The 26,121-nt window shown below is 38.9% G+C and overlaps 1 protein-coding gene across 1 annotated transcript in view; it reads left to right on the top strand.

The window, feature by feature from the left end:
- The window catches only part of LOC309399134 (inter-alpha-trypsin inhibitor heavy chain H3-like), a 29,613-nt gene that overhangs the window by 2,286 nt on the left and 1,206 nt on the right, over positions 1 to 26,121 (top strand). The window contains exons 2-19 of the mRNA XM_081966655.1: positions 1,084 to 1,104; positions 2,198 to 2,364; positions 3,765 to 3,869; positions 4,611 to 4,773; positions 5,037 to 5,147; positions 6,280 to 6,405; positions 6,493 to 6,609; positions 8,455 to 8,623; positions 10,489 to 10,614; positions 11,564 to 11,745; positions 12,464 to 12,649; positions 13,513 to 13,652; positions 14,535 to 14,698; positions 19,215 to 19,226; positions 20,697 to 20,756; positions 22,859 to 22,972; positions 23,423 to 23,627; positions 24,479 to 24,651. Coding sequence (XP_081822781.1) covers positions 1,084 to 1,104; positions 2,198 to 2,364; positions 3,765 to 3,869; positions 4,611 to 4,773; positions 5,037 to 5,147; positions 6,280 to 6,405; positions 6,493 to 6,609; positions 8,455 to 8,623; positions 10,489 to 10,614; positions 11,564 to 11,745; positions 12,464 to 12,649; positions 13,513 to 13,652; positions 14,535 to 14,698; positions 19,215 to 19,226; positions 20,697 to 20,756; positions 22,859 to 22,972; positions 23,423 to 23,627; positions 24,479 to 24,651 — 2,341 coding nt within the window. The remainder of the gene's footprint in view (positions 1 to 1,083; positions 1,105 to 2,197; positions 2,365 to 3,764; positions 3,870 to 4,610; positions 4,774 to 5,036; positions 5,148 to 6,279; positions 6,406 to 6,492; positions 6,610 to 8,454; positions 8,624 to 10,488; positions 10,615 to 11,563; positions 11,746 to 12,463; positions 12,650 to 13,512; positions 13,653 to 14,534; positions 14,699 to 19,214; positions 19,227 to 20,696; positions 20,757 to 22,858; positions 22,973 to 23,422; positions 23,628 to 24,478; positions 24,652 to 26,121) is intronic.

Here is a 26,121-nt window from a genome sequence, read left to right as displayed (position 1 = left end):
GGCTCTTTGGGAGCCTGCTCCAAGAGAGCAGCTGCCTGGCAACCCCCCTCTTCAACTGAGCACAGCGCTGCTCACCAACCTAGCGGTATCCCGAAGGCACCAAGCAACACGATCACCTTTGCCTCCCCCCCGGTTCCCGTGGCTTGGCACCTTCGGGATACCACTAGGTTGGTGAGTGGTGCTCTGCCTGGCTGGAGGTGGGGGGTTGTCAAGGGGGCTTATTTGCAGGGGAGGGTGTATATTTTTGCCCACCAGAAAAATGTGGCATGGCCTTATTATCAGGACATGTTGTATTTTCGGGGAAACACAGTATCTTTCAGTTTGAAGAGATTAGAGTTTCGTAGAGGGAAGTTACATAATGCCATGAAATCATATCATATGAATTATATGTTGAGGATATAGAATTACACGTTGGGCAAAGAATTATACGTTGGGAACCAAACTACACTTCTTTAACTCATAATTTTATCTTTATAGCCGGTTAAAAAAAAAAAGAAGGGATAGGGGGTGGAAGACATTGGGGCAGATACAGGTCTTGAACCTTATATGTCTGGGCTGGAGTCATCCCACTCCTGTTATGGCCCCACTCCTAATATATGTAGTGAAAGAAACATATCTATAAGGGCTTTTATCCAGGGGAATTAGAAAGGAAAGGCAATTAGAATTGGGACTGTAGTGAAAGCAGAATGATAAAAAACCCTTCCTCCTACACAATGATACTGATCTGGCTCACCCCTCTGTCCTATAGCATGTCAATGCCCAAATTCGCACTGCTTTTTGTCTTGCCAGAAGTCCAAATGTTCCAGGGCATTGAACCTCATGCCTCTGCCAATATCTTAAGGGCAATCTGCAGTTAGGACCATGGGAGATGTGTAGCAGTGGGGTTTTCTATTATCCCTCCTCATGATTCTGCATGCAAGCAATGGAGTGGCTTCAAAAAGAATGAACATAACATAAATGTATTAGTTATTAAATTTGATTGACAATGAATAATAATCATAGTAGTAATATATTTACAAATGAATAAATAAAATAATAATTATTATTATTATTATAATGTTTTATTACTTTTTTCCATTACAGAAGAGAAATGTTGCGGATACTGTGAGTATTTTCCTTATTTATGAGCCTTGTGCTGGAAAACCTTTCATCCTATTACACCGATTTTGAGCTGAACTGCAGTGTTCATATATATATATGCTCTGTGTTGGGTTGCCTTTGTATTCAGTCCAGACACTTTGCAGATACTGACAGCTGCTGCATGTTTAAAAACTGTGGGCATCGGCAAAATGGCTTCCAGTTTCACCTTGCAGGGTTGTTAGAGTTTTGTTTCATGCATTAGGTGAGAAGGTTATGCATAAGCTGGAACTGGCTCCAAGCTCCGTATCAAAAGATTCTATATGATTTCCTTTCATTAAGCTTGTATACACTGTAAGAACTATCCACCATAAAAATGAGTCTGCTGCATATTCGAAAATCAGATTGTAATACCTTGATATTGAGTTGCTCTTACTAGTACCGTGTTTCCCCGAAAATACAACCTACCCTGAAAATAAGCCCCAGTCGGGTTTTTATGCATGAGCCTAATATAAGCCCTACCCAAAAATAAGCCCCAGGGAAGGGGATGGGCATGGGCAGCATAGGAAGCAGCAAGTGCATGGAGGTGTCTGGCAGCAGCCATAGCCCATCAGGTCTCCTGCCTTCCGCTCCATGTCTTCTGCTCTGCGCAATCCCACAGTGTGCTGACCAAGGCACCGACGGGTTATAGCTGCTGCCAGATACTGTTGGTCCTCGTGCACTTGCCAGCTGTTGTGTGTGCACCAGAGGTGTGGTGTCCAGCCGGGCTGATCACCCTGAAATCATATTTCCCTGAAAATAAGCCCCAGTGCTTATTTTGGGGCTCAAAAGAAAGTCAGGAAAACATGGTATATGCATTTATGTATCTACAGTATTGATGTCCATGTATTAATCAAATATTGTGTTTAAGTTGTGATAAAATGGAAAGTCTAATGATAGTACTATTAGTACTATTAGTCTTTTTTGAATGTCAATAAATATTGAGAAAATCGATACATACCTACTATTTTTTCTACTTCTCATTGTGCCATTAAAACTTTGTTTGAATTATACCAATCTTTCCAATTTGAAACTAGCTAATGTCTTTCACTAACTCATCAAGTAAATGCTCATTTTCCAGAATACAGATGGCATCGATATCCATAGCATGAACATTAATTCCCATATTACCTCTCGATTTGCTCATAATGTCATCACCAGTCAAGCCATCAACCTTGGCAATGCATCTAAGGAAGTCTTCTTTGAGGTGGATCTCCCAAAGACAGCATTCATCACAAACTTCACCATGTATGTAAATCTATTTTCCCAAACAACTGAGTTGTGAACAGACGTTCAGTTTGACCTTCATGGAGTCATTGCCCTAGGTGAAAACATATTTGGCCCTATAGTAGAAATTAAGATGAAGGGTGCACCTTTATTTTCAACTTTCAAACATGTGAACTAGCTCAGTTTTGGAAATAAATAGTCCTTGGCTAGTCTCAATTCGCAAAGAGCCTACTCTGCCTGCCTGCCTGCCTGCCTGCCTATCAAATCTATATGCCACCCATCTCACTGAAGAAATGATTCTGGGCAGTATACAATAAAAGAGACCTTAACAGCTCCAAAAAAACACACAAAAATACATAGTGTTAAAAAGAGGAAAAGATAATTTTATGTATCCCCATCAAGTGAAATGGGTTTTGTTCATTCCTAGACATGATAACCTGTCTAGTAGTAACTGCATTATTCTTTCATACTATTGTAGAATAGGGAAGATTAATCGGCGACCTCCAGATTATTTCACTTCAATTCACAGTAGCCCAAGTCCACATGGCCCTGTGAGCTGTAGTTTAACTTTTGGGGATGGGCACAAACTTCCCAGCCCGCTAAGAGACACTCCCTTGGAATAACAAATTCACTTTTTAAAAATAAAAATATAATCATATTTTTATTCTGTTTGGTTAAAGAGAGTATCAGAAAAAAATGTTTTAAATAAGCAATTGTCTAACTTGTCTCTTTTCTTGATTTTGTGGTTTAAAAAAAGGCCAACTGCTGTTTCTTTCTGGGCGCTGTCTAAAAATGCCAGTGGTTGACCATGGTCTAAGGCAGGGGTGTCAAACTTGATTTCATTGAGGGCCACATTGGGGTTGTGTTCAATCTTGGGGATCCCGGGTGGGCATGGCCAGCTCAATATAACTCATCAAGGTTCTGGTTTTGGCTGCGATGGCCTCCTGCAGCTCTCTGCCAGCAACAATGGAGCCCGGATAGGGTTACAAGAGGACATCGTAGCTGAAATCAGAGCCTGGGAGGGCTGCGTGAGGCCTCCTGATCTCCATTTTTGTTGGCGGAGGCACCTCCAGCTGGTCCTTCGCTCTTTTCAGGGCAGCTCTGTGGACCAGATCTAAGTACCCTGTGGGCCGGATCTGGCTCGAGAACCTTGAGTTTGACACCCCTGGTCTAAGGTATTTGTAGAGGGCATACCTGAGCACCAACCTTGGGGCTTCCCTTTTTCAGGATAATAATCAATTTGATATCAATTTTCTTCATAATTGTCCTGCACTTAATTGCAATTGTTTAATCCTTAAGACAATTATGACACAAATATTTCTCATTTGAACTAGCTCAGGAATATGTAAAGAAATCTGATGTGCTGAAAAGAGAAAGACCAAAAAATATTTTTATGCATAGAATATTTTTTTCTTTCCTAGGACAATTGATGGTGTGATATATCCAGGAACTATAAAGGAAAAAGAAGCTGCCCAAAAACAGTATCAACAAGCAGTTTCAAAAGGACATACAGCTGGTCTAGTAAAGTGAGTTTTTTTTTAATCCTGGTAATTAATTTCAGGATGACAAATAAGAGAGGGAAATGTATGGATTTATACACACAGAACCCAGTACCTTGGAGGAAGAGTTGACTTTTGTGCAGCTATTTCAGCAAATTGCTAGTGGACAAGAATAGGTATGTTCAATACTACTTCTAAGTCCAGACTGTGCATTAAAATGGAGCAAACATACACAAGAACTGCACTCCATAGCAGCATCAAAAAATATCATTTTGGATGAGAAAGGATGAGAAAGTTTACAACTATTTGCATTTTTACAGGGAGGAGAATTTATTAGGTGTTTTTTCTTTTCTTTTCTTTTCAGCATCCAGCCAGGGTGGATTTTTTTTCTATATTTAATATTTTGATGGTTACTTTGACTTTTTACTTCTTTATACACATTTTTCTTTCTTTCTTTCTTTCTTTCTTTCTTTCTTTCTTTCTTTCTTTCTTTCTTTCTTTCTTGTTATTGTTGGATGTATGTTTTATCTGGTTTCTTTTTTCTGTGTCGTATTTTATTCCCATTGATAAAACATAATAAATAAATATTAAAAGAAATACCATTTTGGAGCGTATGTAGGAACTCCATTTCTCACAAATTGACATTTTTGTTTAATTTCCCTGATGTTTAACTATTTGAAACTTATTCCTTTAAATAAAAATACTCTAAAATGCATTTTATCTTAATGCAATAGCATGTATGCTCAATTGAAAAACTGGCCTTTCTAGGGCTTCGGGGAGAAAGACAGAAAAATTCACTGTTTCAGTCAATATTGCAGCATCCAGTGAAGTGGTTTTTGAGTTGGCCTTTGAGGAGCTGCTGAAGCGAAGATTTGGCTATTATGAGATGTTCATAAAAATCAACCCAAAACAACTTGTCAAGAACTTTGAGGTAATGTACTTCTGAAATTACACATTCATGGTGTTAAGTTTTTCCAGAATGGATTTAAATTAGTGTTAGTACACATTTTATAATTGTCATAACTATGCATTTATGCTACTTAAGATGATAGTAAGAACAGACAGTAACTGTTCTTCTCAAGACTCAAAGAAAGATTTAGAAACTAGCATTAGTATGGGGTTCTCTTTGGAGGCTTCTTCTTGAATTTGTCAGTGAATTTGTCAGTGACAGCATGATTCAAATTAACATTTCAGATTGAGGTCAACATCTTTGAACCCCAGGGCATCAGTTATCTGGAAGCTGAAGGCTCATTCATCACCAATGACTTGTTACCAGTCTTACAGAAGTCGTTTTCAGGAAAAAAGGTATACTAGACAGCAATCTTAAGTCAAAATGATTTTATTTTTAATAACAAAATATGACGTTTCAACATTGGTTTATTTTATTACTTAAAGGATTACCACTGCTGCTCATCTGATGTGTGACAAGCCTGTATGACTCACAAAACTACATTAAAACAAAAGTAAATAATAAAACTAACCACCAAAAAGCCAAAATGAATCCCAGCATCCTGATTAATGCTTCCTAACCCATTAATAGACAAAGGGTTCCATCCTCACTTCATCTCAGTTCTTGGAGAAAGAGCCAGCTCTTTTCTGGTTTTTGAAAAGCTTTGAAAAAGAAGGAGGAACTGCCAGATTTTATCAGGAAGGCTGTTCCCCACAGCAGGAGCTATTATAGAAAAAGTGTGCTTTCTAGGTCCCGCTAGGAAGTTAAGGGAATATAGTAAAGAAATAATATATTCATTGGACATGAGAAACCAATAATTAATTTGGAAATGCAAAGTAAGCCCACAGTTTCCAAACTGTGTGCCCCAGTGCCTGTGAACTCTCAATGATGCTGTGGGATTCTTTTACTACTTAATAATCTTGCAGCAGAGTAAACCTGACAAGGAAACCAAAGCCATGTGTTACTTTTACTGTAAAGCTTTAGTAAATGTGCTAGTCTGAATACACTTCCCCACTCCTTACCTTTATTTTAGCATGAATTAAAGAGGACTTGTCTGAAATGGTTACTCATGTTACCTACTTTTAGCCCCTTTTATCTGACTGTTGCTTTAGTAATGCTATGGTGCACTTTGGAAATTGCCAAGGGTGCTGTAAAACAATTACTTAGACACTTAAGGATACCTTGAAGAGAGAAGATTTGGGAGCCTTTGAACTAGACAGTTATTTGAAGGAATAACATAGGGTTTGGTTGCATGCTTTGAAGGTTTAGATTGTTTCATACTCACGCGTCATGCAGGCGCCATGTGCTCCGTGCGTGGAAGAGCCGAAGAGGTCAAATACAGGTAAAGAGCTCAGGCAGATGGGTGGGCCCTCCGGAGCACCGTACCAGAACAGTACCCAGTGCTCCGGGCAGGCACTAGTAAGCCCGTACCGGGGCGTACCACCTGTAACCTACCACTGATGGTACCACTGTACATTGTATTTTCAGGGCCAAATTTCTTTCAAGCCAACTCTGGATCAACAACGGACCTGTGTAGACTGTGCAACAACACTACTGAATGGAGATTTTATCGTGAAGTATGATGTGAACAGAGAAGCTACAGGTAACCTACAGGTAAGCAGAACTTAGTTAAATGGGTTTGCAAATGGCATCTTATAGAAATTTCACTTCATATAACTTTTGCCTTCTTATTGCTTTCAGATCGTCAATGGATACTTTGTACACTTTTTTGCACCAAAAAATATTTTACATTTGCCTAAGAATATTGTTTTTATCATTGATGTCAGCATCTCCATGAGGGGACGTAAACTAGAACAGGTAATTCCATATTTTAAAGTTAGCTTCAAGGACAACTAATGCTTAAATTAGCAGAAAGGTTCTCTCAGTTTGCCTCACTACTTTTCTTTGCTAGAACTCTTGCATCCCAATTATGATGGTTAGGACCATGTGATTTAATACTAGTCCCTTTTCAGTCTGCATAGCGCAATGAGCAAAATGAGGACTTCAATCACACAGCACCGCCCTCATCTCACCATTTTTATCCCCCTCCAACAACTCACATCAAACGTCACAATTGAAGGGAAAAGGCAAGGGGTAAGCAGTAGTCAGACTGTTGTTGAGACCAGTGACATGCGGTGAGATTTATGGCTGGTGAGGCTGATGACATCATCAAACCACGTGTTGCTCCGATCGCACAGGCGCAGCCCGACTGGAGAGGTTTCTCTTCTCAGAAATGTCTTCTCAATGGAGCTCCTGAAAGGGACAGGCAGGCTGCCACAGCTCCACTGAGAAGACATTTCTGAGAAGAGAAACATTTCTTTTCTCCTTCTCCCCCCCCCCCCCACTCCCTTCTAGCACTGATGATGTTATCTAGGCATTTTTTGCATCGGGCAAGCCCGGGATCCTTGCAAAGGGAATGGGACCACGTGTGCAGGAGGCTCCTCAGCGCCAGCCTCAGATCAGCGTGAGCCACGGTCCCCTTCCCCTGCACACGTGGTCCCATTCCCCTCCTTCCTGAACAAACATGAAGGGGACCATGGCTATGCTGATCTGAGGCTGGCGCTGAGGAGCCTCCTGCACACGTGGTCCCATTCCCCTTGCAAGGATCCCGGGCTCGCTCGATGCAAAAAATGGCGAGATCGGCGCACTTGGGGCTGCTGCTGCGATGTCCAGGGAGGCTAAACCAAGCCACGCGCCTCTCCCAGCCACTTTCACGGCTTCCCGGAGTAAATTTTTTTTATTTTCATGATGAGAGCGGTGAGGCTCCGCCTCCCCTGTCTCCCCTGACTGCATGTCACTGGTTGAGACAGACTATTGTTCCGGCTGCGTTTTAACATGGAACTCTTGTTTGCCTCTTATGCCAGCTGAAGATCTCCTATATCAGTGATGGCGAACCTATGGCACGCATGCCACAAGTGGCACGTGGAGCCATTTGTCAGGGCACATGAGGACCTATATGGAAGTTCTCAATCAGTGGTGGGATTCAAAAAAAAAATTTCAAATAGTTTTTATTAAACATTTTTAATCTTTAAAAACAGAAAGAAAAACACAACAAGAAAAAACAACTAAAGAGTCTCTCTCCACCCAAGCTGGCCTTTACTGACATATTTGCCTTTCTTTGAAAGTTAGGAATCCCTTACTGGCTTTTAAAATATTTTCACCCATAATAATATGAAGACCTTAATGTTCCTATGGCTAGAACTTTCACAAACCCTGTGCCTGCAGCAGAATTAAAGAGATGCAGTTTGATATATATCAGGTCTATTAGAAAGAGCTTCAAGAGAGGCTATGGGTGGCTACTCCAGAAAAAGCACCAAGGACAGCCAAAGGGGAAGGCTCAGAGGCAATCTGGAATTCCAAAATGGCTTGAGACTAAGCCCCATCAGCATGGTCAATAGCAAGGAACCATGGGATGGGTAATCCAGAATATTTCTGCAAAACCAAACTGCCTAATCTTGCTATGAATCCACCTATAAACTGTATCCTGGTTTATTCAGCTTTTCCAAAGTTGATTGTAGCTTTGTATATAGTCAATTGTACCTCTGTATATAGCCATACTGAGTTCCTATATGAATGAAAATAATTGCAAGAAGTAACCAAGTTAAACTTCTATATCTGTATTAAGATTCTTGCTTTAACCATGGTTCTAATGTTTAATTTTAGACAAGAGAAGCACTGCTAAAAATATTAGAAGATATAAAAGAAGAGGACTACATAAATTTCGTACTGTTCGGGAGTGACGTACACAAATGGAAAGACACCTTAATCAAAGCCACTCCCGAGAACTTGGCAGAAGCAAGACGTTATGTTCAGCAGATTGATATAGCTGGATGTACGTTTCGTAGGGAAATGGGCTGTATTTGTTTAATTGTAGTAACTAACAGCATTTGCAGTTTCTTTACTGCACAGTAGCATGTAAACATTAACATTCCAGCAAGGGAAGAAAACAGTGGGAGGACCAATTGTCAGGGGATAGAATAACGTTGACCCATCTTTCATTATTTATTTATTTTTATGCATCTGTATCCTGAGTATCATTTTAAAAAGTAGATGCCTAACAACAATCATCCCCTCTTTATTATGAATAATCCAATTGATGTTATCTAAAACAGTGTTTCTCAACCAGTAATTTTAAGATGTGTGGATTTCTTAAAGTTGCTAAGTTGAGAATCATTAATATAAAAACTTGATAAGATTCACTGTGGGAAGAAATGCAAGGTCTTTAAAAATATACCTGCATAAGGGCATAAAATGAACAAATGGAGACACAAACAATGCTGAATATTTTACAGGAGGGGTGTCAAACTCGATTTCATTGAGGGTCGCATCAAGGTTGTGTTTGGAGGGGCAGGGAGTGTGGCCAGGGTGTATGGCCCACTCGATGTCACTCGTTGAGGCTCTGTTTTTGGCTGCAGCAGCCTCCTGCAGCCCTCTGCCAGCAAAAATGGAGCTCCCCTTTGCCTTCACTGGCAGAGGGATGTAGGAGGCCGACATGATTGAAAATGGAGCTCGGCAGGTCTGCACATTGCCCTCCAGAGTTCCATATTCACTGGCAGAGGCACCACGGGCCGGTCCTTCACTGTTTCAAGGGTGGCCCTGCGGCCAAATCTAAGCGCCTTGAGTTTGACACCCCTGTTTTACATGATCACCTATAATTTTATGATTGAGAGTCTGCATGGCAAAAGATTTCGCCTCATAATGGATGCTGAAGGCAAAGGCTCTGTTGCAATAGCATCCATAGGCCAACTGGTGACATCCACAATGTCATGCCACGAGCTGTCTTCCTTTTAGTTTTTTGTGTCAAATATAAAAAGAGGGAGCCTTGTGTCAGTGCTTTGCTGATTTTGTTACACTGATTCTCCTTGTCTGCCCTACCACTCCCAGCTCCCTGGCCCGTTAGTCTCATTCATTTTCCAATTCCTCCTGACATAAATGCATATATCTTTAATGTATTTCTGTGTGTGACTGTATATCAAAGTCTTATATGAAATCAGACAGAGTGGAGTGGAGTATATGTTTGACTAGATGAGTTAATAGTTCAGGGTTTCACAGACATCTTTCACAGACTACAGTCTGAGATTCTAACCACAGATTAAATAAAAAATACCAAGCAGATACTCTACTGCAGGGTTTTGTAAGATGTAATACTGCATGAGCTCAACTATAGCTTTGACATGCCCTCATTCCTTAGATATAAACAGTTTGAAGAAAAGAAATACAATTTTAAAGAATAGATATAGCACACAGAGAAAGGAAAGAGCAGTGATTTTTTATTACGGAAGCCCAGTTGCTTCTCTTTCATTATATAAACATGTAAATACAAGTGCAAATGTGTGGAGCTACAGTAATACAGAATAGGGAATAACAGAGTTGGAAGGGACTTTGGAGGTATTCTAGTCCAATCTTCTGCTCAAGCAGAAAATCCTATACCATTCCAGACAAATGACTGTCCAATCTCCAGTGATGGAACACCTACAATGTATGGAGAGAAGTCATTCCCCTGATTAATTGTTCTCACTGTCAGGAAATTTCTTCTTAATTCTACATTGGATCTCTCCTTGATAAGTTTCCATCCGTTAGTTCCTGTTCCGCCTTGAGGTGCTTTGGAGAATAGGTTGACCCCCACCCCCCCACCCCCCCACCCCTCTGTGTCAGACTTTTAGGTATCTATTTTCAACTTGTGCACTTTTGTTCCAGGGACAAATCTTAATGGTGGCTTAATGGCCGGTATTGAACAGCTGAATGAGGCTCACAAAAATGGTTATTTGCCTGAAAGAAGTGCTTCCTTAATTATTATGTTAACAGACGGCAGACCCACTAAAGGTAATTTTCTTGGCAGGCAAGCGTGGCATAATACTCTGGAAGTAGCTTTGGGTTTCATAGTTTAGTCTTACATAAATTAATCTCTGCATATGTATGTATGTATGTATGTATGTATGTATGTATGTATGTATGTATGTATAAAACACTGTTTAACACTAATCATATTAACCTATTAATAATCAACACTAATCTATTTAACACTAATCATCATGTATTTAACAATGATTTATACAGCGGTAAACACATTATGCAATTATTTAGGAACTTTGATGAGAATTTCACATCAGGAATAAAACATTCGATCATGCTTAGAGTCCCTTCATTCTTCTGGCTTCAATGAGCTGGAACATGTAATAAATCCTTTAGTAAGCCATCATTTCTCATTTTATCAAACCCAGGAATCTAAAGATAATACCTGGGTTCACACACTGTGCTAAGCTATGGTTTACTAAACTCCCACTTGCTGAATACATCACAGTTGGCTGGATTTACATAACCAGGACCAAATTACTTTATGGATTAGTTTGATGTGTAACCCCAGCCAAGCCAATGAACAAACTTTGAACAAACTAGGTTATAATGTCAACTTTAAACTATACTTGCATTGTAGCTTCTCCATTGTAAAGTCGTTGCACAAAACTATTGCACACAAAAAAATGGTTCCTGGTTGCTTCATGCATTCATATAAAAGGAAAAAATAATTCTGACCTCAACTCACTTATCAAAATACAGTGTGCTGCTTTGTTAATACGAACCATAATTATATGTTAATTGAATCAGGGCAGAAAACTGCCTGTCCTGAGTGGCAAATGTGATTTCAAAAGCAAGCCATGTTCAAAATTCATACTAAGCTGAGTTTTTATTACTTGGAGTATTATAAATGAAACAGGAACAACAAAAATGTATTTTTTTAAAAAAATTATGTTAACTTTTGTGTGTTTTCCTGTAGGAGAATTAAACACAGACACAATTTTACAAAATGTTAGAAATGCAATTCAAGGAAAATATCCTTTATATAATCTTGGGTTTGGCTATGATCTGGACTACGGATCTTTAGAAAAGATGGCATCAGAGAACAATGGGTTGGCTCGGCGTATCTATGAAGATTCTGATTCTGCTTTGCAGCTGCAGGTTTAAATGATAAAACATTCATTCAACTTTTGTATAAAATAATAGATAAAGATAGTCATTATATAATTGCTTTATTTTTAAGTCTATAAAAAAATTAAGTTCTGCAGTAACATCCTTTTCTAGATGATCATGGCTTGGGAGATGGACAGGTCAGTCAGATAGGTCACACAGTGAGTTCTCCAGTGCAATAACAGAAATATTGGTGGAAGGGAGCTCTCGTTTAGCCTCAGTGCCTCGGGACATGTTATGTGGTGTTTTGGTAGCTGAGCAAGTCTTACCTACTTCCCTGGGAGCCAGTGACTTGCATCTTAACAGCCACCTTCACAGCTACTAAGGATGGTCACATTGCAAATATATCTTTTTGGATTTATTTATTTATATCCCACCTTTGTTAATTTTTTAATAAACAACTCAACTTTATATCCTTCCTCCTCCTATTTTCTCCACAACAACAGACCTGTGAGATGGATTGAGCTGAGGGAGAGGTGACTGGCCCAAAGTTACCCAGCCAGCTTTCATGACTAGAAGTCATAGTGTCCTGGTTTCCATGCCAGCACCTTAACCCCTACACCAAGCTGGCTCCTTAGTAAATAATGGAATTTAATGGGGCACCCGTTGCCCTCTACAGACTGTCAAGCTGAAGTTTTACTGATAATTGGGTCAAGGTGTTTTTATATTTGCTTTTTTTAAAAAAACATTCTCTTTGATTTCCCTTTAGGGCTTTTATGATGAAGTGGCCAATCCTTTACTTACTGAAGTGGAGTTACATTACCCTGAAAATGCGATTTACGATCTGACTCAAAATCATTTTAAGCACTATTATGACGGTTCTGAAATTGTTGTGGCTGGACGCCTCATAGATGATGATCTCAACAGTATTACTGCAGATGTGAAAGCTCATGGGGTAAATACAAGATTGGATCCTTCTCCACTCACGGGGAGGGAGGGAGAGCAGCCCCATCTCTATATAATGGTTCCCTATTTAAGAAGATCATATAAATGGGAACTTGTCCTTCAAAGCACAACAACCTATCTATTAAAAGAGGGCTCACCAACCCCGACTCCATGGACCGGCAGTGGTCCATGGCATGCCAGAAACTGGGCTACGCAAACAAAAGAAGCCCCATCCACAGAAAGCAAATAGCATGCGAAACCATACCCCTCCTGGTCAATGGAAAAATGGAACCAGTCCTTGGTGCCCAAAAGATTGGGGGGAGGGGTGGTGCTGTATTAAAACATAGTCCAAGGAATCATTTTGGTACCTTCCATATCTGGCATCCAGTAAGTAGCAAGTGTACAGTATATGTTCCAGAGTCTCTCTGTGTGTACATAGGAAACTTAAATGAACATTCTTCTTCTGGATCTTTCAGAGCCCTAAAAGAGTTAATTAAATTGGGGTGCTCAGCAATACAACCAGATTTATGGCCAATTCCAGGGTCCCACAGTTCACAATGGCTTTGCCTATCCATACAAAACCATATCCAACAAGTACTATTGGTTCGCTTGCTGACCATGCCATTTCTTAACAACCATGGATTTGCTTAATGACCACTGCAAAAAAGGTAAAATTGGTTGGTCCAACCATTTTATGACCATCGTGACTTACAACTGTGAAGTCCAGGCTCCCTTACTGTCATATGTTGAGGACTACCTATAGATGCTGTGACTGCTGCACAGTAAACTCTTACTATAAATGTAAACAATCTGAATTGCTGTCAAAGAAATAAATCAGTAAAAGAAAGCTTTTCTTTTAAAAATTTCTAACAGGCTGAAGATGACCTAACTTTCTCTGAACAATCAGATATTACTGAAACAGCCAAAGCTTTTGAAGATCAGGAATACATATTTGGGCATTACATTGAGAAACTTTGGGCTTACTTAACCATTCAACAGCTTTTGGAAAAACGGTAATGAAGGATATTTTCCTCATGATACATTAGTTTAGAAATTTTATAGAAATATCCTCTGTTTAATCCAACGAAGTAGCAACCCTAAGGGTAATTACCTGGGCATAAGCCCCATTAAACACAGTGTGCTTGCATCTGTCACATTGATTTGTAGAATTTCTAAGCCTCATGTTCATTGTTAAAAAACAATATCAGGCGGAAACATTTGAAAACACAATTTATGATAAAACTTAAAATAATCAAGGATTTAACTAAATAACCCCCTCCTAAAACCCCATAGAAAACACAAAACAGCTCAATATGTAGTGGAGCTATAATTATAGCATTATAAATAATGCAATACTTATCCTATTTTCATTTGTTCTAAAAAATCTATTAAAATATTGTGCAGCTTGAGTCCAAAATGGCTCTGTGTGGCTTGCATAATTAAAACACAACAGAAAACAATTAAAAAGAGAGAATTAAAAAGAAATGCCTTTCGTGTCAGTATCAGAATTTTATACCAACAGCCTTTTAAATGTAATTAACAGCGCAAACTCTACATTGGTGTATCAAGCTATGAAAGTATTGTACAGCCAACTAAGATATTAGGTAGCAGGTGCCTTCCAATAAAATAATGATTCTTGTCTTCAGTTTCAGACTCTACAAAATGTTCATAAATGACGTGCTCAGGATATGATGGAAACAGTCATTTCCATTTACTTTCCCCCAGTATTTTGTTGTCAAAGTATTACTGTATTTGAACATAGAGCTTGTAGATATCAGTCATTTTTGTTCATGTATTGCATCCTTTAAAAAGAAAAAAGAAAGAAGGCCTTTATGCCACTGGCTCTAAAGACATCTAGTGGTCAGTAATATATTAGGTGTTGTTCCGTCATCTAGGAACTCAGCAAAGGGCGATGAGAAGACTAATCTTACTGCCAAAGCCCTGGAGATGTCTCTGAAGTATAAGTTTGTAACTCCTCTGACATCCATGGTGGTCACAAAGCCAGAAAACAATATTGATAAAGCTGCAATTGCTGACAAGCCACTTGAAGGTACCCATACTTACTAACTTTTCTAATGTCACCAGTAAAGGACATAAGTGATATTGTCACACATATGAAATAGCTGTATTTACATGTGGAAATAGTCTAAAGCACTTCAATGAAGCAGCCATATAAGCTTGGAGAAGAATGCTGTTGTTTCATTGATCCAGAAAGCGATGCTTTATGGGCTGCCATGTATTCTGAATTATCTTTTGAAGGATTGGATTTTGAAGGATTGGATTGATTGAAGGATTGGATTGCGTATGGTTTGTAACTGGCTGACAAACCATTCTCAACAAATAGTCAATGGTACTATATCTACATGGACGGAAGGAAGTAATGGGCTACCACAAAGTCCCATCTTAGGCCCAGTACTCTTCAAAATCTTCATAAACGACTTAGATGAGGGAATAGAAGAAGAATTTACCAGATTTGTGGATGATACTAAGCTGACATGAATAACCAATACCCTAGATCAGTGATGGCAAACCTTTTTTTCCTCGGGTTCCAAAAGTGTGTGTGTGTGCCAACTCATAATACATGCACATGGTGGGTGGGGGTGGAGTCATGCATGCATATATGAGGGTGGGGTGGGAATCACACATACATGCGTGGAGGGTGGGGGATGCGGTGCCCCGCGCAGGCCCCTACCCCCATTTTGGTCCAAGGGGGCTCCCCCCATCTCTATTTTGGTGCTAGCAGGCCTCTCTGGAGTCTCCTGGAACCAAAAATGGGGTGAGGGGAGCACCGCATCCCCCACCCTCCACGCATGTATGTGTGATTCCCACCCCACCCTCACATATGCACGCATGACTCCACCCCCACCCACCATGTGCATGCGACTCCCCACTGCCCCCATGCATGCATGCGCTTCTCCCAGCAGAGACCCGAAAATCAGCTGGCCGGAGGAGGTGCGCACACATGCGCAGTGGAGGTGCCCTGGGCGATGATTTGCATGCCCACAGAGATGGCTCCACGTATCACCTGTGGTATGCGGGCCATAGGTTCGCCATCACGGCCCTAGATGATAGGCTCAGGATCCAGATGGAACTTGCCAGGCTTGACCATTGGGCCCTATCTAACAAAAAGAAATTCAATGTAGAAAAAAGTAAACCTTTACACTTAGGTAAGAAAAAACAAAAGTACACATATAGATTGGGTGAAACAAGGCTTAATAGTAAAAAATGTGAGAGGGATCTTAGAGCCTTATTGGGCAACCAATTAAATATGAGCCAACAGTGTGCAGAAGCAGCCAAATAAGCCAATGCAATCTAGGAGGAATTCTAGATTCTAACAGAGATTCAAATCAAGATCAAGTGAAGTACTAATACCACTCTATAAAGCCTTAGTAAAACCACACCTATGGAATACTTCATCCAGTTTTGATCATCATACTATAAAAAGATACTGAGGTTCTAGAAACAGTGCAGTGAAGAGCAACAAAGATGATTAGAGCACTGAAGGCTAAAACATGAAGAACGGTTACATGAACTGGGCATGGGTAGTCCAGTGAAGAGAAGGACAAGAGGTGACATGATAGCAGTATTCCAGTATTTGAGGGGCTGCCAGAGAGAGGAAGGGGTCAAGCTATTTTCCAAAGCACCTGAAGGCCAGACAAGGAATAATGGGTGGAAACTGATCAAGGAGAGATTCAATCTAGAAATAAGGAGAATTTTTCTGACAGTGGGAACAATCAGTCAATAGAACAGCTTGCCTTCAGAAGTTGTGGGAGTTTCATCACTGGAGGCTTTCAGGAAGAGACTGGACTGCCATCTGTCAGAAATGGTGTAGGGTCTCCTGCTTGGGCAGGGGGTTGGACTAGATGACCTACAAGGTCCCTTAAAACACTGTTATTCTGTTCTGTTCTAGATTTACTCAAATTTACAATGTAATCTTTTATGGTGCCACCTAGGCTATAGGAATCTGAATAGCCATAAGATGACAACAGAAAGCTAGTTTTCTATATCTCTGCCATCTAGTTGTTATTGGTTTTTTGCAGCCTACACCAAGAAAATCTGCAAACCTACATACCCAGAAGGCTCCCTTTTAGAATAGGGATAGGCAAAGCACAGAAAAGAAGCAAGAAATAGTAAGCAAGGAAATTAAGGCAGGATGTAAGGAAGAGTAAAGCAAATATAGCTATGTCTATTTTACCTCAATACCATTTACTATAGCTTTCTATGCTCTGATTCCACTACTTTCACTTTAGGCATGAAAGCCAGCAGGTTCTCTCTCTCTCACTCTCTCACTCACTCCCGCCCTCTCTTCCTCCCTCCCTCCCTTCCAGCCCACCTCACAGGGTTGCTGTTGTGAAGAAAACAGGAGGAAGGAGGAGTATTACCACCTTGTGTTATTTTTAAAAATAATAAAGGTGGTAGAAAAAAATTAAAAAATAAAAACACTAAGTTCATACATCACTTCATATTCTCTTTCCTTCTTTTTACATCTTACTTCTGTCTTTTTAACAAAACGTCTCTTTACATCATGGCATTTCCAGGCTTCCTTTTCTTCTTAACCCATTAATTCCTCCATATGTTTCTTTGATGACTTGATCTGTAGTCATTTTTTACTACATAATTTCCGCTCATTCATCCACACCTTAGCTTCATACACACCTTCCCTGCATTACTCATCATCTGTCCAGAAGATCAGGTTACCTTTATTCTGAACATTAAATCTTCCTCTTTCTCTTCTAGTTCATCCTCCTCTCCATCTACCTGCCCTTTGCCATTTCATTGTATTATATTCCAACTTGCCAGAATCTAAGATCTACAGATCTTGATTACTGTCATCCTTCATGATTTGGACAATTAAAGATTTAATATCCTAAAATATGTTTTAGCAAGGTAGAGAAGATATAGATTAGTAGCTTAATCATATCCTAGCAGCAACATACTTGCTAATGGCATGGAAAATGCTGGTCAGTTATGGTAAATTCGGCCAGTGTGCAACTAAAGTCTGGTGTTCTCTCAAGCATGTTTATGTTGTTCAATGCAGGTTAGGCTCTCCAATCCATAATAATGGTTCTTTCTCAAGCCAGCATTCTGTTGACCACAATCTATGAACGAGAGATGCATGTGATGCTTGGGATATGTCAAAGGCAATAGAAAAAAATATTTGTAGCTCAGGGTTGGAGTCCTTGGTGCTCACAGAGCATGGATTTCTTTTTTTGGCAGCCATTTCATTACCCAATTAGGTAACATTTTCAGGGCTAGAAAAGAGTGGGGTTTGCTTTCTGTTTGTACACAGTGGCTACCGTGTCAGTGTTAGTGGGAGTGTTGTTTGTTCTTGCTGGTTCCTTGATTAGGCTGTTGTTTATTCTCTGATAGTATATTAGAGTGGTAGTTCCTTGGTTTCCCTTTGTTTCCCACTCCAAACACCAAGGATTCCAGAGGGACAAGGGTTCATTTCACAGTCCTATAAAAATGTCATAAATCTTTATAGGACTGTAAATCATAAATGCTCTTGCAGTTATGCAAAGCAGCATGTTATTAATAATGTCATTCTTTTTTGTTTTTCATCTTTTTTATGCCTTGTTGGAACAGCTGAGGGTAAGTTTGACTTTTATTTTAATTTTTAACTTTAATTTTTTTAAAAAATAATTAAGGAAAATAACTAAATGGTATTTGGGGTTCATTGCTGCCAATGGTATAGATCTCAGGGCTTGTCTGTTGTATGTCAAAGCTGGCCATGTGAATGGACAAATATTTGTTCTATTGTTTTATTGTGGTCTGTACACCGCCCCGACTCCCTTTGGGGAGAGGGGGCGGTCTATAAATTAAATTAAATTAAATTAAATTAAATGATGGATGTTTATAGGAATTGGCTACATTCATTAGAATGACATAAGTAGCATTGGGACAATGTGTATCACGAGCTCCACACTTTCATATATCCATGGGACATTACAACATGTATGACAAAGAATGGGCTATTATATGCAATGCAGCGAGGTTGCTAATTCTGTGAAGTGTGTGGAGTGGCTAGAAGAATCATACTGAGAAATTGGAAAAGTAATTTTATTTCAGATTTTAATAAATGGTTATGTGTGGAAATGTGTGACCTAAAGGGAATTTTCTACTGATCAAAGCACTATGTTATACTATGGCAGCAATTTTGTGAAATTTTACAATAATATTTTGTGTTGATTATATTAGTGTATTTATTAGTAAACCAGTGACTTTTGATAACATATGACATGTAAGCATTTATCCCCTTTTTTTCTCTTTGTTTGTTTGGGATTGGGTTTTTCCCTCATAATTTCCTCCATTTTTCTTTTGGTTTCTATTTTTTTAAGTGTAAAATTGTTTTGTTAATTGTCTAGATTAAATATGTAAAAATTAAAAAACTGCTCCCTTTCTCTATAATATATTTAGAATACATTTGCAAAAGTAATTGAAGGAACTGATGTGAACATTGGCAGATTCATCTGTAGAAATTCCTAAGAATAAAATAATATTTCAGAAAAGTGGGGATTTGGGGTACTTTTCCTTATTCACATTAATGTAATTCTTTGTATTTCTTTCATTTGCAGCTACTCGACAATGTAAGTGACAATTATATATTTCTGAACTACCTCATTTCATTAAAAAGAAATTGGATAAAATTGTTCTGTGACATTGCTTCTGAACTGATGGAAAATACTGCTATCAGTAATATTAACCCCCCCCCCAGAGATACATTATTTTCCTTATTTCAATTTGCATAATAATCAATCTGCCTGTGAAACTGAAAAATGTATTGCTTTTTTCAGTTGGGTTTTATTGTTTTGCAGTAAAACAATAGTTATACACTGCTCCGAAATCTCTACTGAGAAATGGCATATAAAGAAATGTTATAGATAGATAGATAGATGATAGATAGATAGATAGATAGATAGATAGATAGATAGATAGATAGATAGATAATAGTTATATATATAGATATAACCACTTCTAGTCTCCAAGAGAATCTCCATCAATTTGTCTTTTGACAATAAGCATTTTAAAGCTATTTAGTGCCATGACCATCTATGGCAGAGGTGTCAAACTCAAGGCATATGAGCCGCATCTGGGCCGCATGGTACTTAAATCTGTCCCATGGGGCCAATCTGGAAATATCAAATGGCTGGCCCCCACTGCCTCTGCCAGCCAAAACGGACCATAGGGTGTTTGTGTGTGCCTCTACTCAGCCCGTTTTTCACTTCCACAGCCTCCAGCAGCACCGTGGGGCCTGTTTTTGGACAGAGGAGTACTTCTGGAGGCTGGGGAGGCCAAAAATAGGCCTTGTGGGACCTCTGCATGGCCCATTTTGGGCTGTCAGAGTGCTTCTAGAGACTGGGGGGTACTGTGGAAAGAAAGAAGGGGAAAAGCGCATCTTGAGCCTGTGTCAAATGTCCACTATGACTAAGTCCACCCCCGGCCATGCTTCCCCCCACCCCCACCCACTATGACCAAGCCCACCCCCAGCCACCCCACTCCCTGGCCCTCCAAGGTCAAACATAACCCTGATGCGGCCCTCAATGAAATCAAGTTTGACACCCCTGGTCTATGGAATGTCCTTTTACTCAGAATCTGGCTTCTATACAGGCACAAATCTTATTATTGTGTTCAGTGTAGCTACCTTCCTTCCCATTGTCTAGATATATAGACAACACAGAATTGAACCAATAGGAATGCCCAAAAGGACACATTATAATTTTTAATCATTGACAGAAATTCTGTCAGTACAGATTTATTATACTCTTCTTGTCTGACTTTTCTTTATCAGTTGATTGGAATCTCTCAAATGATACATGTTATTTTATTTCATCCATATTGTTTTTCCCTTTCTTTTATTTATTTTACAATAGCAGATATTTTACAAATAAAAAACAGTCACAAGAAAACATAATATAGTGTTGACGTTCACTGAAACTGTGCTGTTAAAATCAGGATGAAAACTGAGTTAAAATTTCAGTACTCCTTAAAGTGGGTAAAAAAAACCAGCTATCCTATTTTCAATTGTGTAACCCTTTTTCCTTTTTACCCCTATGCAGTAGTACCAGCATCTTATCCATCGTATTCCTCCTCACCCACTAGTCACAGGTATACAAGTGGTAAGTTTCATTTGATATCTTTATTTTTGAAAATGGAAAGAAGGAGAAAAACGTAATATGTAAAGTCTGCTGGTAAACACTTTATATTCTGATTATTTTACCTTAAAACACATTAGTAATATATATGGGTCCCATCCAGTGCGGGGGGGATTCAAATAATTTAACAACCGGTTCACACAGGGTCATGTTGGCCCATCCCCGTCCTCTAGTTCCACTGCACATGTGGGACAAGCCTCCTGCGATGGCCATCCTGACCCTGGGTGAATCAGTTGTTAAATTATGCCCCCCCCCCACTGTTATCAAAGTGGCTCCTGGGTGCTGCACTGTGCTGCAATGGAGAAATGGGCAACAGAGTGCCCAGCACAAAGGGGGGAGGAGGAGCAGGGAGAAGAAAGAGGGAAAGCGGCCTTCTCCTTCCCTCGCGCCGGCCGCTCCATTGCCCATTTTTCCATTGCAGCACAGCGCAAAGCCCAGGATTCACTGTGATAGCAGGATAGGTGGGTGGATAATATAACAACCAGTTCACCTGAACCAGTGCAAACCAGCTGAATCCCACCACTGGTCCCATCTAATTTGGAGATTTGTGACTATGCTAAAAGAGTAGCATACAGACCTCTTTTTCACAGGTTATATCCTTTTTGTTTCTAGTTTTCTCTAACCGTGGTTTGCCATGCCATGAAACCTGGCAAATAATAATTTAGTTAGCGTGACTGAAAATCCTGTCTTGCCAAACCATTTGCAAGCAGTCCTCGATTAGCAGTGGCAACTGGGATTGGAATTTCCATCGCTAAGTGATGCAACAGTAAAGTGCAACATCATGTGACTGCATTGCTTAGCAACAGCAACCTTGGCAATCTCCACTGCCATCATTAAGCAAGGATCACAGGTCCTTAAGCGAGTTCCAGGTGACTTGCAAATAGGCCAACAGGCAGGTAAGATATAGTGCATGGTGCAAGCATTGCAGTTCAGGAATGGCTGCTGCCAGGCAGAGAAGGATCCGAGTGATTTACTAGAGTGACTTGCAAACTTCCTGCCAATTTCCTCATTGACTTTGCTTGTGGGAAGCCAGCAGAGAAGGTTGCAAAAGGTAAACATATGATCATGGGAAACTGCAACCCCTTGAAAGTGTAAACCAGTTGTCAAGTGCCCAGGGCACAGTCACGTGACTGTGGGAGTGCTGTGATGGCTGGAACTTCGAAGACCGGTAGCATGTAAGTCTTCTTTTTCAGTACCATTGTAATTTTGAACAGTCATTTAAAGAATGACTGGTAACGAAGAAGTATCTCTATAGCTATGTCATCATCTCATTCAAAACGTTAAACAGATGGTTCATCAATTACAGCAAACTCTGGTTAGAAAAATCTGGGATATGGACAAGAGAATTTCTTTACAAAAGAAGATTAGTAGGTGAATCTAAATCTAAAACTCCATGGCAAACTTTATATGAAAATATTTCTATCACATATTCGCATTGAACTCGTGTCAGAAGCACCTAGATATTTCTGGGTTGAAAAGATTAATTGGTAACACCATCATTTCCTGGTGGACATCCAATTGGAAGCTCCTTTCATGTCCCTGGCAAGAGCAGGATGGAAGGATGGGAGCTCACAAAATGTTGCTACCTTCAACACAAATTGAGTGGCACACTTAAAGTATTATCATATTGAAAATATTATTATAGTATGTGAAACAAATTCATAGGAGATGTAATTTAGCCATAAAATTTCAATAAAATGGCTTTGGAATTAAACCTCAAATGTGCAAAGTGAAATATTTACAAACAGTGATGTAAAAGTCATAATGTAGTCTGTTTGGCTTTAGTGTCTCGTGTGAATGTAATTGGATTAAAAGCAACATAGCCATTGTGTACTGTATATCATGGCTTATAACAGATATACTTAGCAATCTGGGACTTATGCAACCAGTAGTGGTTAAAACAAACCATGACTGACTTCAGTGCCAATCAGGCACCTGAGTTCAGGCTCTTTTTTGAATATGTTGATGATATTAATGATAAAAGGGGCAAAATACATCATAAGGCATAATTCTATAGAAGGCTTTGTATGAGAATCAAAGATCAAGTGGCCCATTTCTCTTTGCAGTTGATGGCGATCCACATTTCATCATAGACATCCCAGAAAAAGATGATCATCTTTGCTTTAACATTTATGAAGATCCAGGGAAAATTTTAAACTTAATCAGGGACCCTAGTACAGGTAAGTTGAAATGATCCTGCCAAGGCACAGGTTTCTTAGTTCATCTGCTACCTAAAAATTAGCTCAGATATTTGTGTATTTATTGATTTAATCAATTAGAAAACACAGTGCATCCAAGGCAGTTACAAAACAGCTGAACTAACACTATGGCCTGATGCCTGGAAGAAAGAGCCACATTTTCACAGCTTTACAAAATAATAGAAAGACTGGGGACACCCAAATCTTTAAGGAGGGGGCAGGGTGGAAGAACATAATTGAAAAGGGCAGATTTATTATTATAATGATTTTGCAGGGCATAAAATATATTATTTCATTGCACTAATATATTTCTATAGCTATTGAAAACTGCTTGATCATCCTTTAATTGTATTTATCTATGGAATAAAATCAAATTGCTTTTCACTGAAATAAACCTAGAAAGGGTGTCTCTTCTTCATCCTTTTTTTAAAGGCATTACTGTCAATGGACAGCTGATTGGTTATAAGCAGAGCAGGAATGATGTCCAGCCACAGAACAGTTATATCGGTAGACTTGGGATTCTCAATGAAGAACTGAATTTAAAGCTTGAAGTAACTCCTGAGAGAATCATTCTGCACAATGGCACAAAGCAGATGACATTCACATGGTTGGATGAAGTTACCTTACTACAACCTACGTAAGAGCCTAAATCACATTTAAAAGTAAAGTGGACTTGAGTCAAGAAACTCAAAGAAGGATGCTGACCCATCAAAATGTTTTACTTTATTATTAAATTGATGTTTATTATGCTCTTGCAGGCGAGGGCAGTATCATGCTCTGATTCCTGTTTTAACCACACAACAAGAATATAGAGCTATGTTGAAAGATAACAACTGATCTGACCTTTAACCATGGTTAAACAGAAATTTGGAGCCTTGGTATCTGAATATGCTTGATAATTGTACTAACTTCATGAGAAAATCTCCCTCTCTCTCTCTCTCTTCCTTTCCCTCCTCGCACCTCTGTGTGTGTGAGAGAGTGGTGGTGGGAGAGAGATTAGACAATTTTGCTATATCTCACTAGTCCAAGAAATAAAGTTTAGAAAAGGACAAAAACACTATGGTAGGGATCGGTAAAAAAAGGGACACTAACACTACACATAAAAGATTTAAAAACATGAAATGAATTTTCAATGTATTAGTATCCCCTTAGAAATAAGCCCCATTGAATTCAATAGAATCTACTCCAAAACATGTACAGAATCAAGGTTATGTTTTTCATTCAGAAGTATCCCTTCTAACGGATGTTAATTTTCCCTGTAGTGCTAATTGTTCTTTGAGAAAATCCTATTTCATAGGATTTTTTTTTGTCCTCTCTCCGTAAGGAAGATTTTGGAAAAGCCTTGTAAAGCTTGGAGTTTCTTTGTGATAGTGTGGTTAAATTGATAGCAATAGTTCTGCTTGTCTCAATGATAAAAATGGCTTGGGTTGTCTGCTTAAACTACCATCGTATTGACCTGTTTGTATCATGTTTTCTCATCCAAACTAGTCTGACCTTGAAAATTATCCGAAAGAAGAGTGTGGAAGTATCTATGGGAGAAGGAGCAACATTTGTAATAATTTTACATCAAACATGGCGAAGAAATCCAAAACATGGAGATTTTCTAGGGTTCTATGCGCTGGATAGCCACAGACTGTCTGAACATACCCACGGTTTATTAGGTAGGAATCTGTGCAACATTTTTGATGTGCAGAAGTTAAAACGATTTGTTCATTCTATTTAAACCTGAAAGGCTCTGATAATTGAAGCTTCTTTCCATAAAAATATTGTGCTTTCAAAGATGAAAAGTAGCAAGCAACTGTTTTATTATTAATATACAAGAATAAGTCTTGGATTTCTTGATGTCATATAATTAATTTTCCTTTTTGGTAACTCTTTCATAAGGTTTTTTCTTTAATATATTGATTTCTTTTGTACACTGGGAAAAGAGGATTTAAATATCTTTCTTGACTAGTTTCATTTATGTACGATATCCAAAGAGTTGATCTTATTCCATAGAAAAGCTTCCAGAATGCAAGATGAATATCTCTCTTATTGCTTTATATTACAACCAGCCTTTGAACAATGATATTATACCAGCATTGCAAAATGAGAGATACAATCTCCTATTATTTTTTTTACAAAAAAAAAAATTAAAATATGAGGTGGGAGGAAAGGAGGAAAAGTAGGAGATGGCAAAGTGTGTATCAGAAAGTAGTGCTATTGTTTTCAATCCCTTTTATTTGAAATGAATGGCAGCAATAAAGTTAGAATCTTGGCTTCAGGAAGGGCATCTGGCCAATAAACATTCAGCACTTCTATCTGGTCTGTCTGACTCTACTAAAAATTAAAGGATTACAGGGTCATAATAAGGGAGGGGTTTTTTTAAAAGTAAAAACTGCCAAAAAAAACCCCGAAAACAAAAAGGAAATAACAAGGATGTATTTACTATAAACTTAGGAACTTTAAAAAAATGTTTTTTAAAAAAATAAACAGCAAAAGGTTGATTAAAACTTTTAGAAAGCTGCAAGCCAATTAAGGGTTCAGATTAATTTGAAATGAGAATTTGGAATTAATTATAAAGAATCCTTCCTGTAGGAAAAGTTTTTTTTAAAATGTAATAAGGTAAGATTTTAAAAAAACTGGACACTACAGGGAACCAAAGGTTTCACTTAAAGAGAAGAACATGACGACTTGTCTAATAGATACAGAATGGTGAATTCAGGAAACATTGAAGGACACTTCTGAAAAATAGTGTCAAAAGTTAATATTAACAACGTCAATCAACAGCAATATATGACCTATATGGATAGACTATCTAAAAAAATGTAATGGAAGAGAACAAGTGCTACAAGAGACTGAGTTGAAAGTGGATTTAACAATGACAGGTTTCAAGAATGACATGGAAATATTATTTATTGGACATACAAACACCCCCCTCCCATGTTTTATTTATTAAAAGGGACATATAAATAATAAATCAAGGGAGTGACCTGGATAATTTTCCAATATTGAACTTGAAGAGACTTGTTAAAGCTTTGAAGTTCATGAGAAGGGACAAAGAAGAAATGAAAAGAAATCAACCTCTATGACATTATTTGAATGGAACAAAGTTTAACATTATTAGAAGTAAAAAGAAGGAATATAAAGTT

Source organism: Natrix helvetica (genome assembly GCF_964273705.1).
Source record: "Natrix helvetica genome assembly, chromosome: 1".
Taxonomy (NCBI): Eukaryota; Metazoa; Chordata; class Lepidosauria; order Squamata; family Natricidae; genus Natrix; species Natrix helvetica.
The sequence above is the reverse complement of the archived record's forward strand: the minus strand, read 5'-3'. Positions and strand labels throughout refer to the sequence as shown.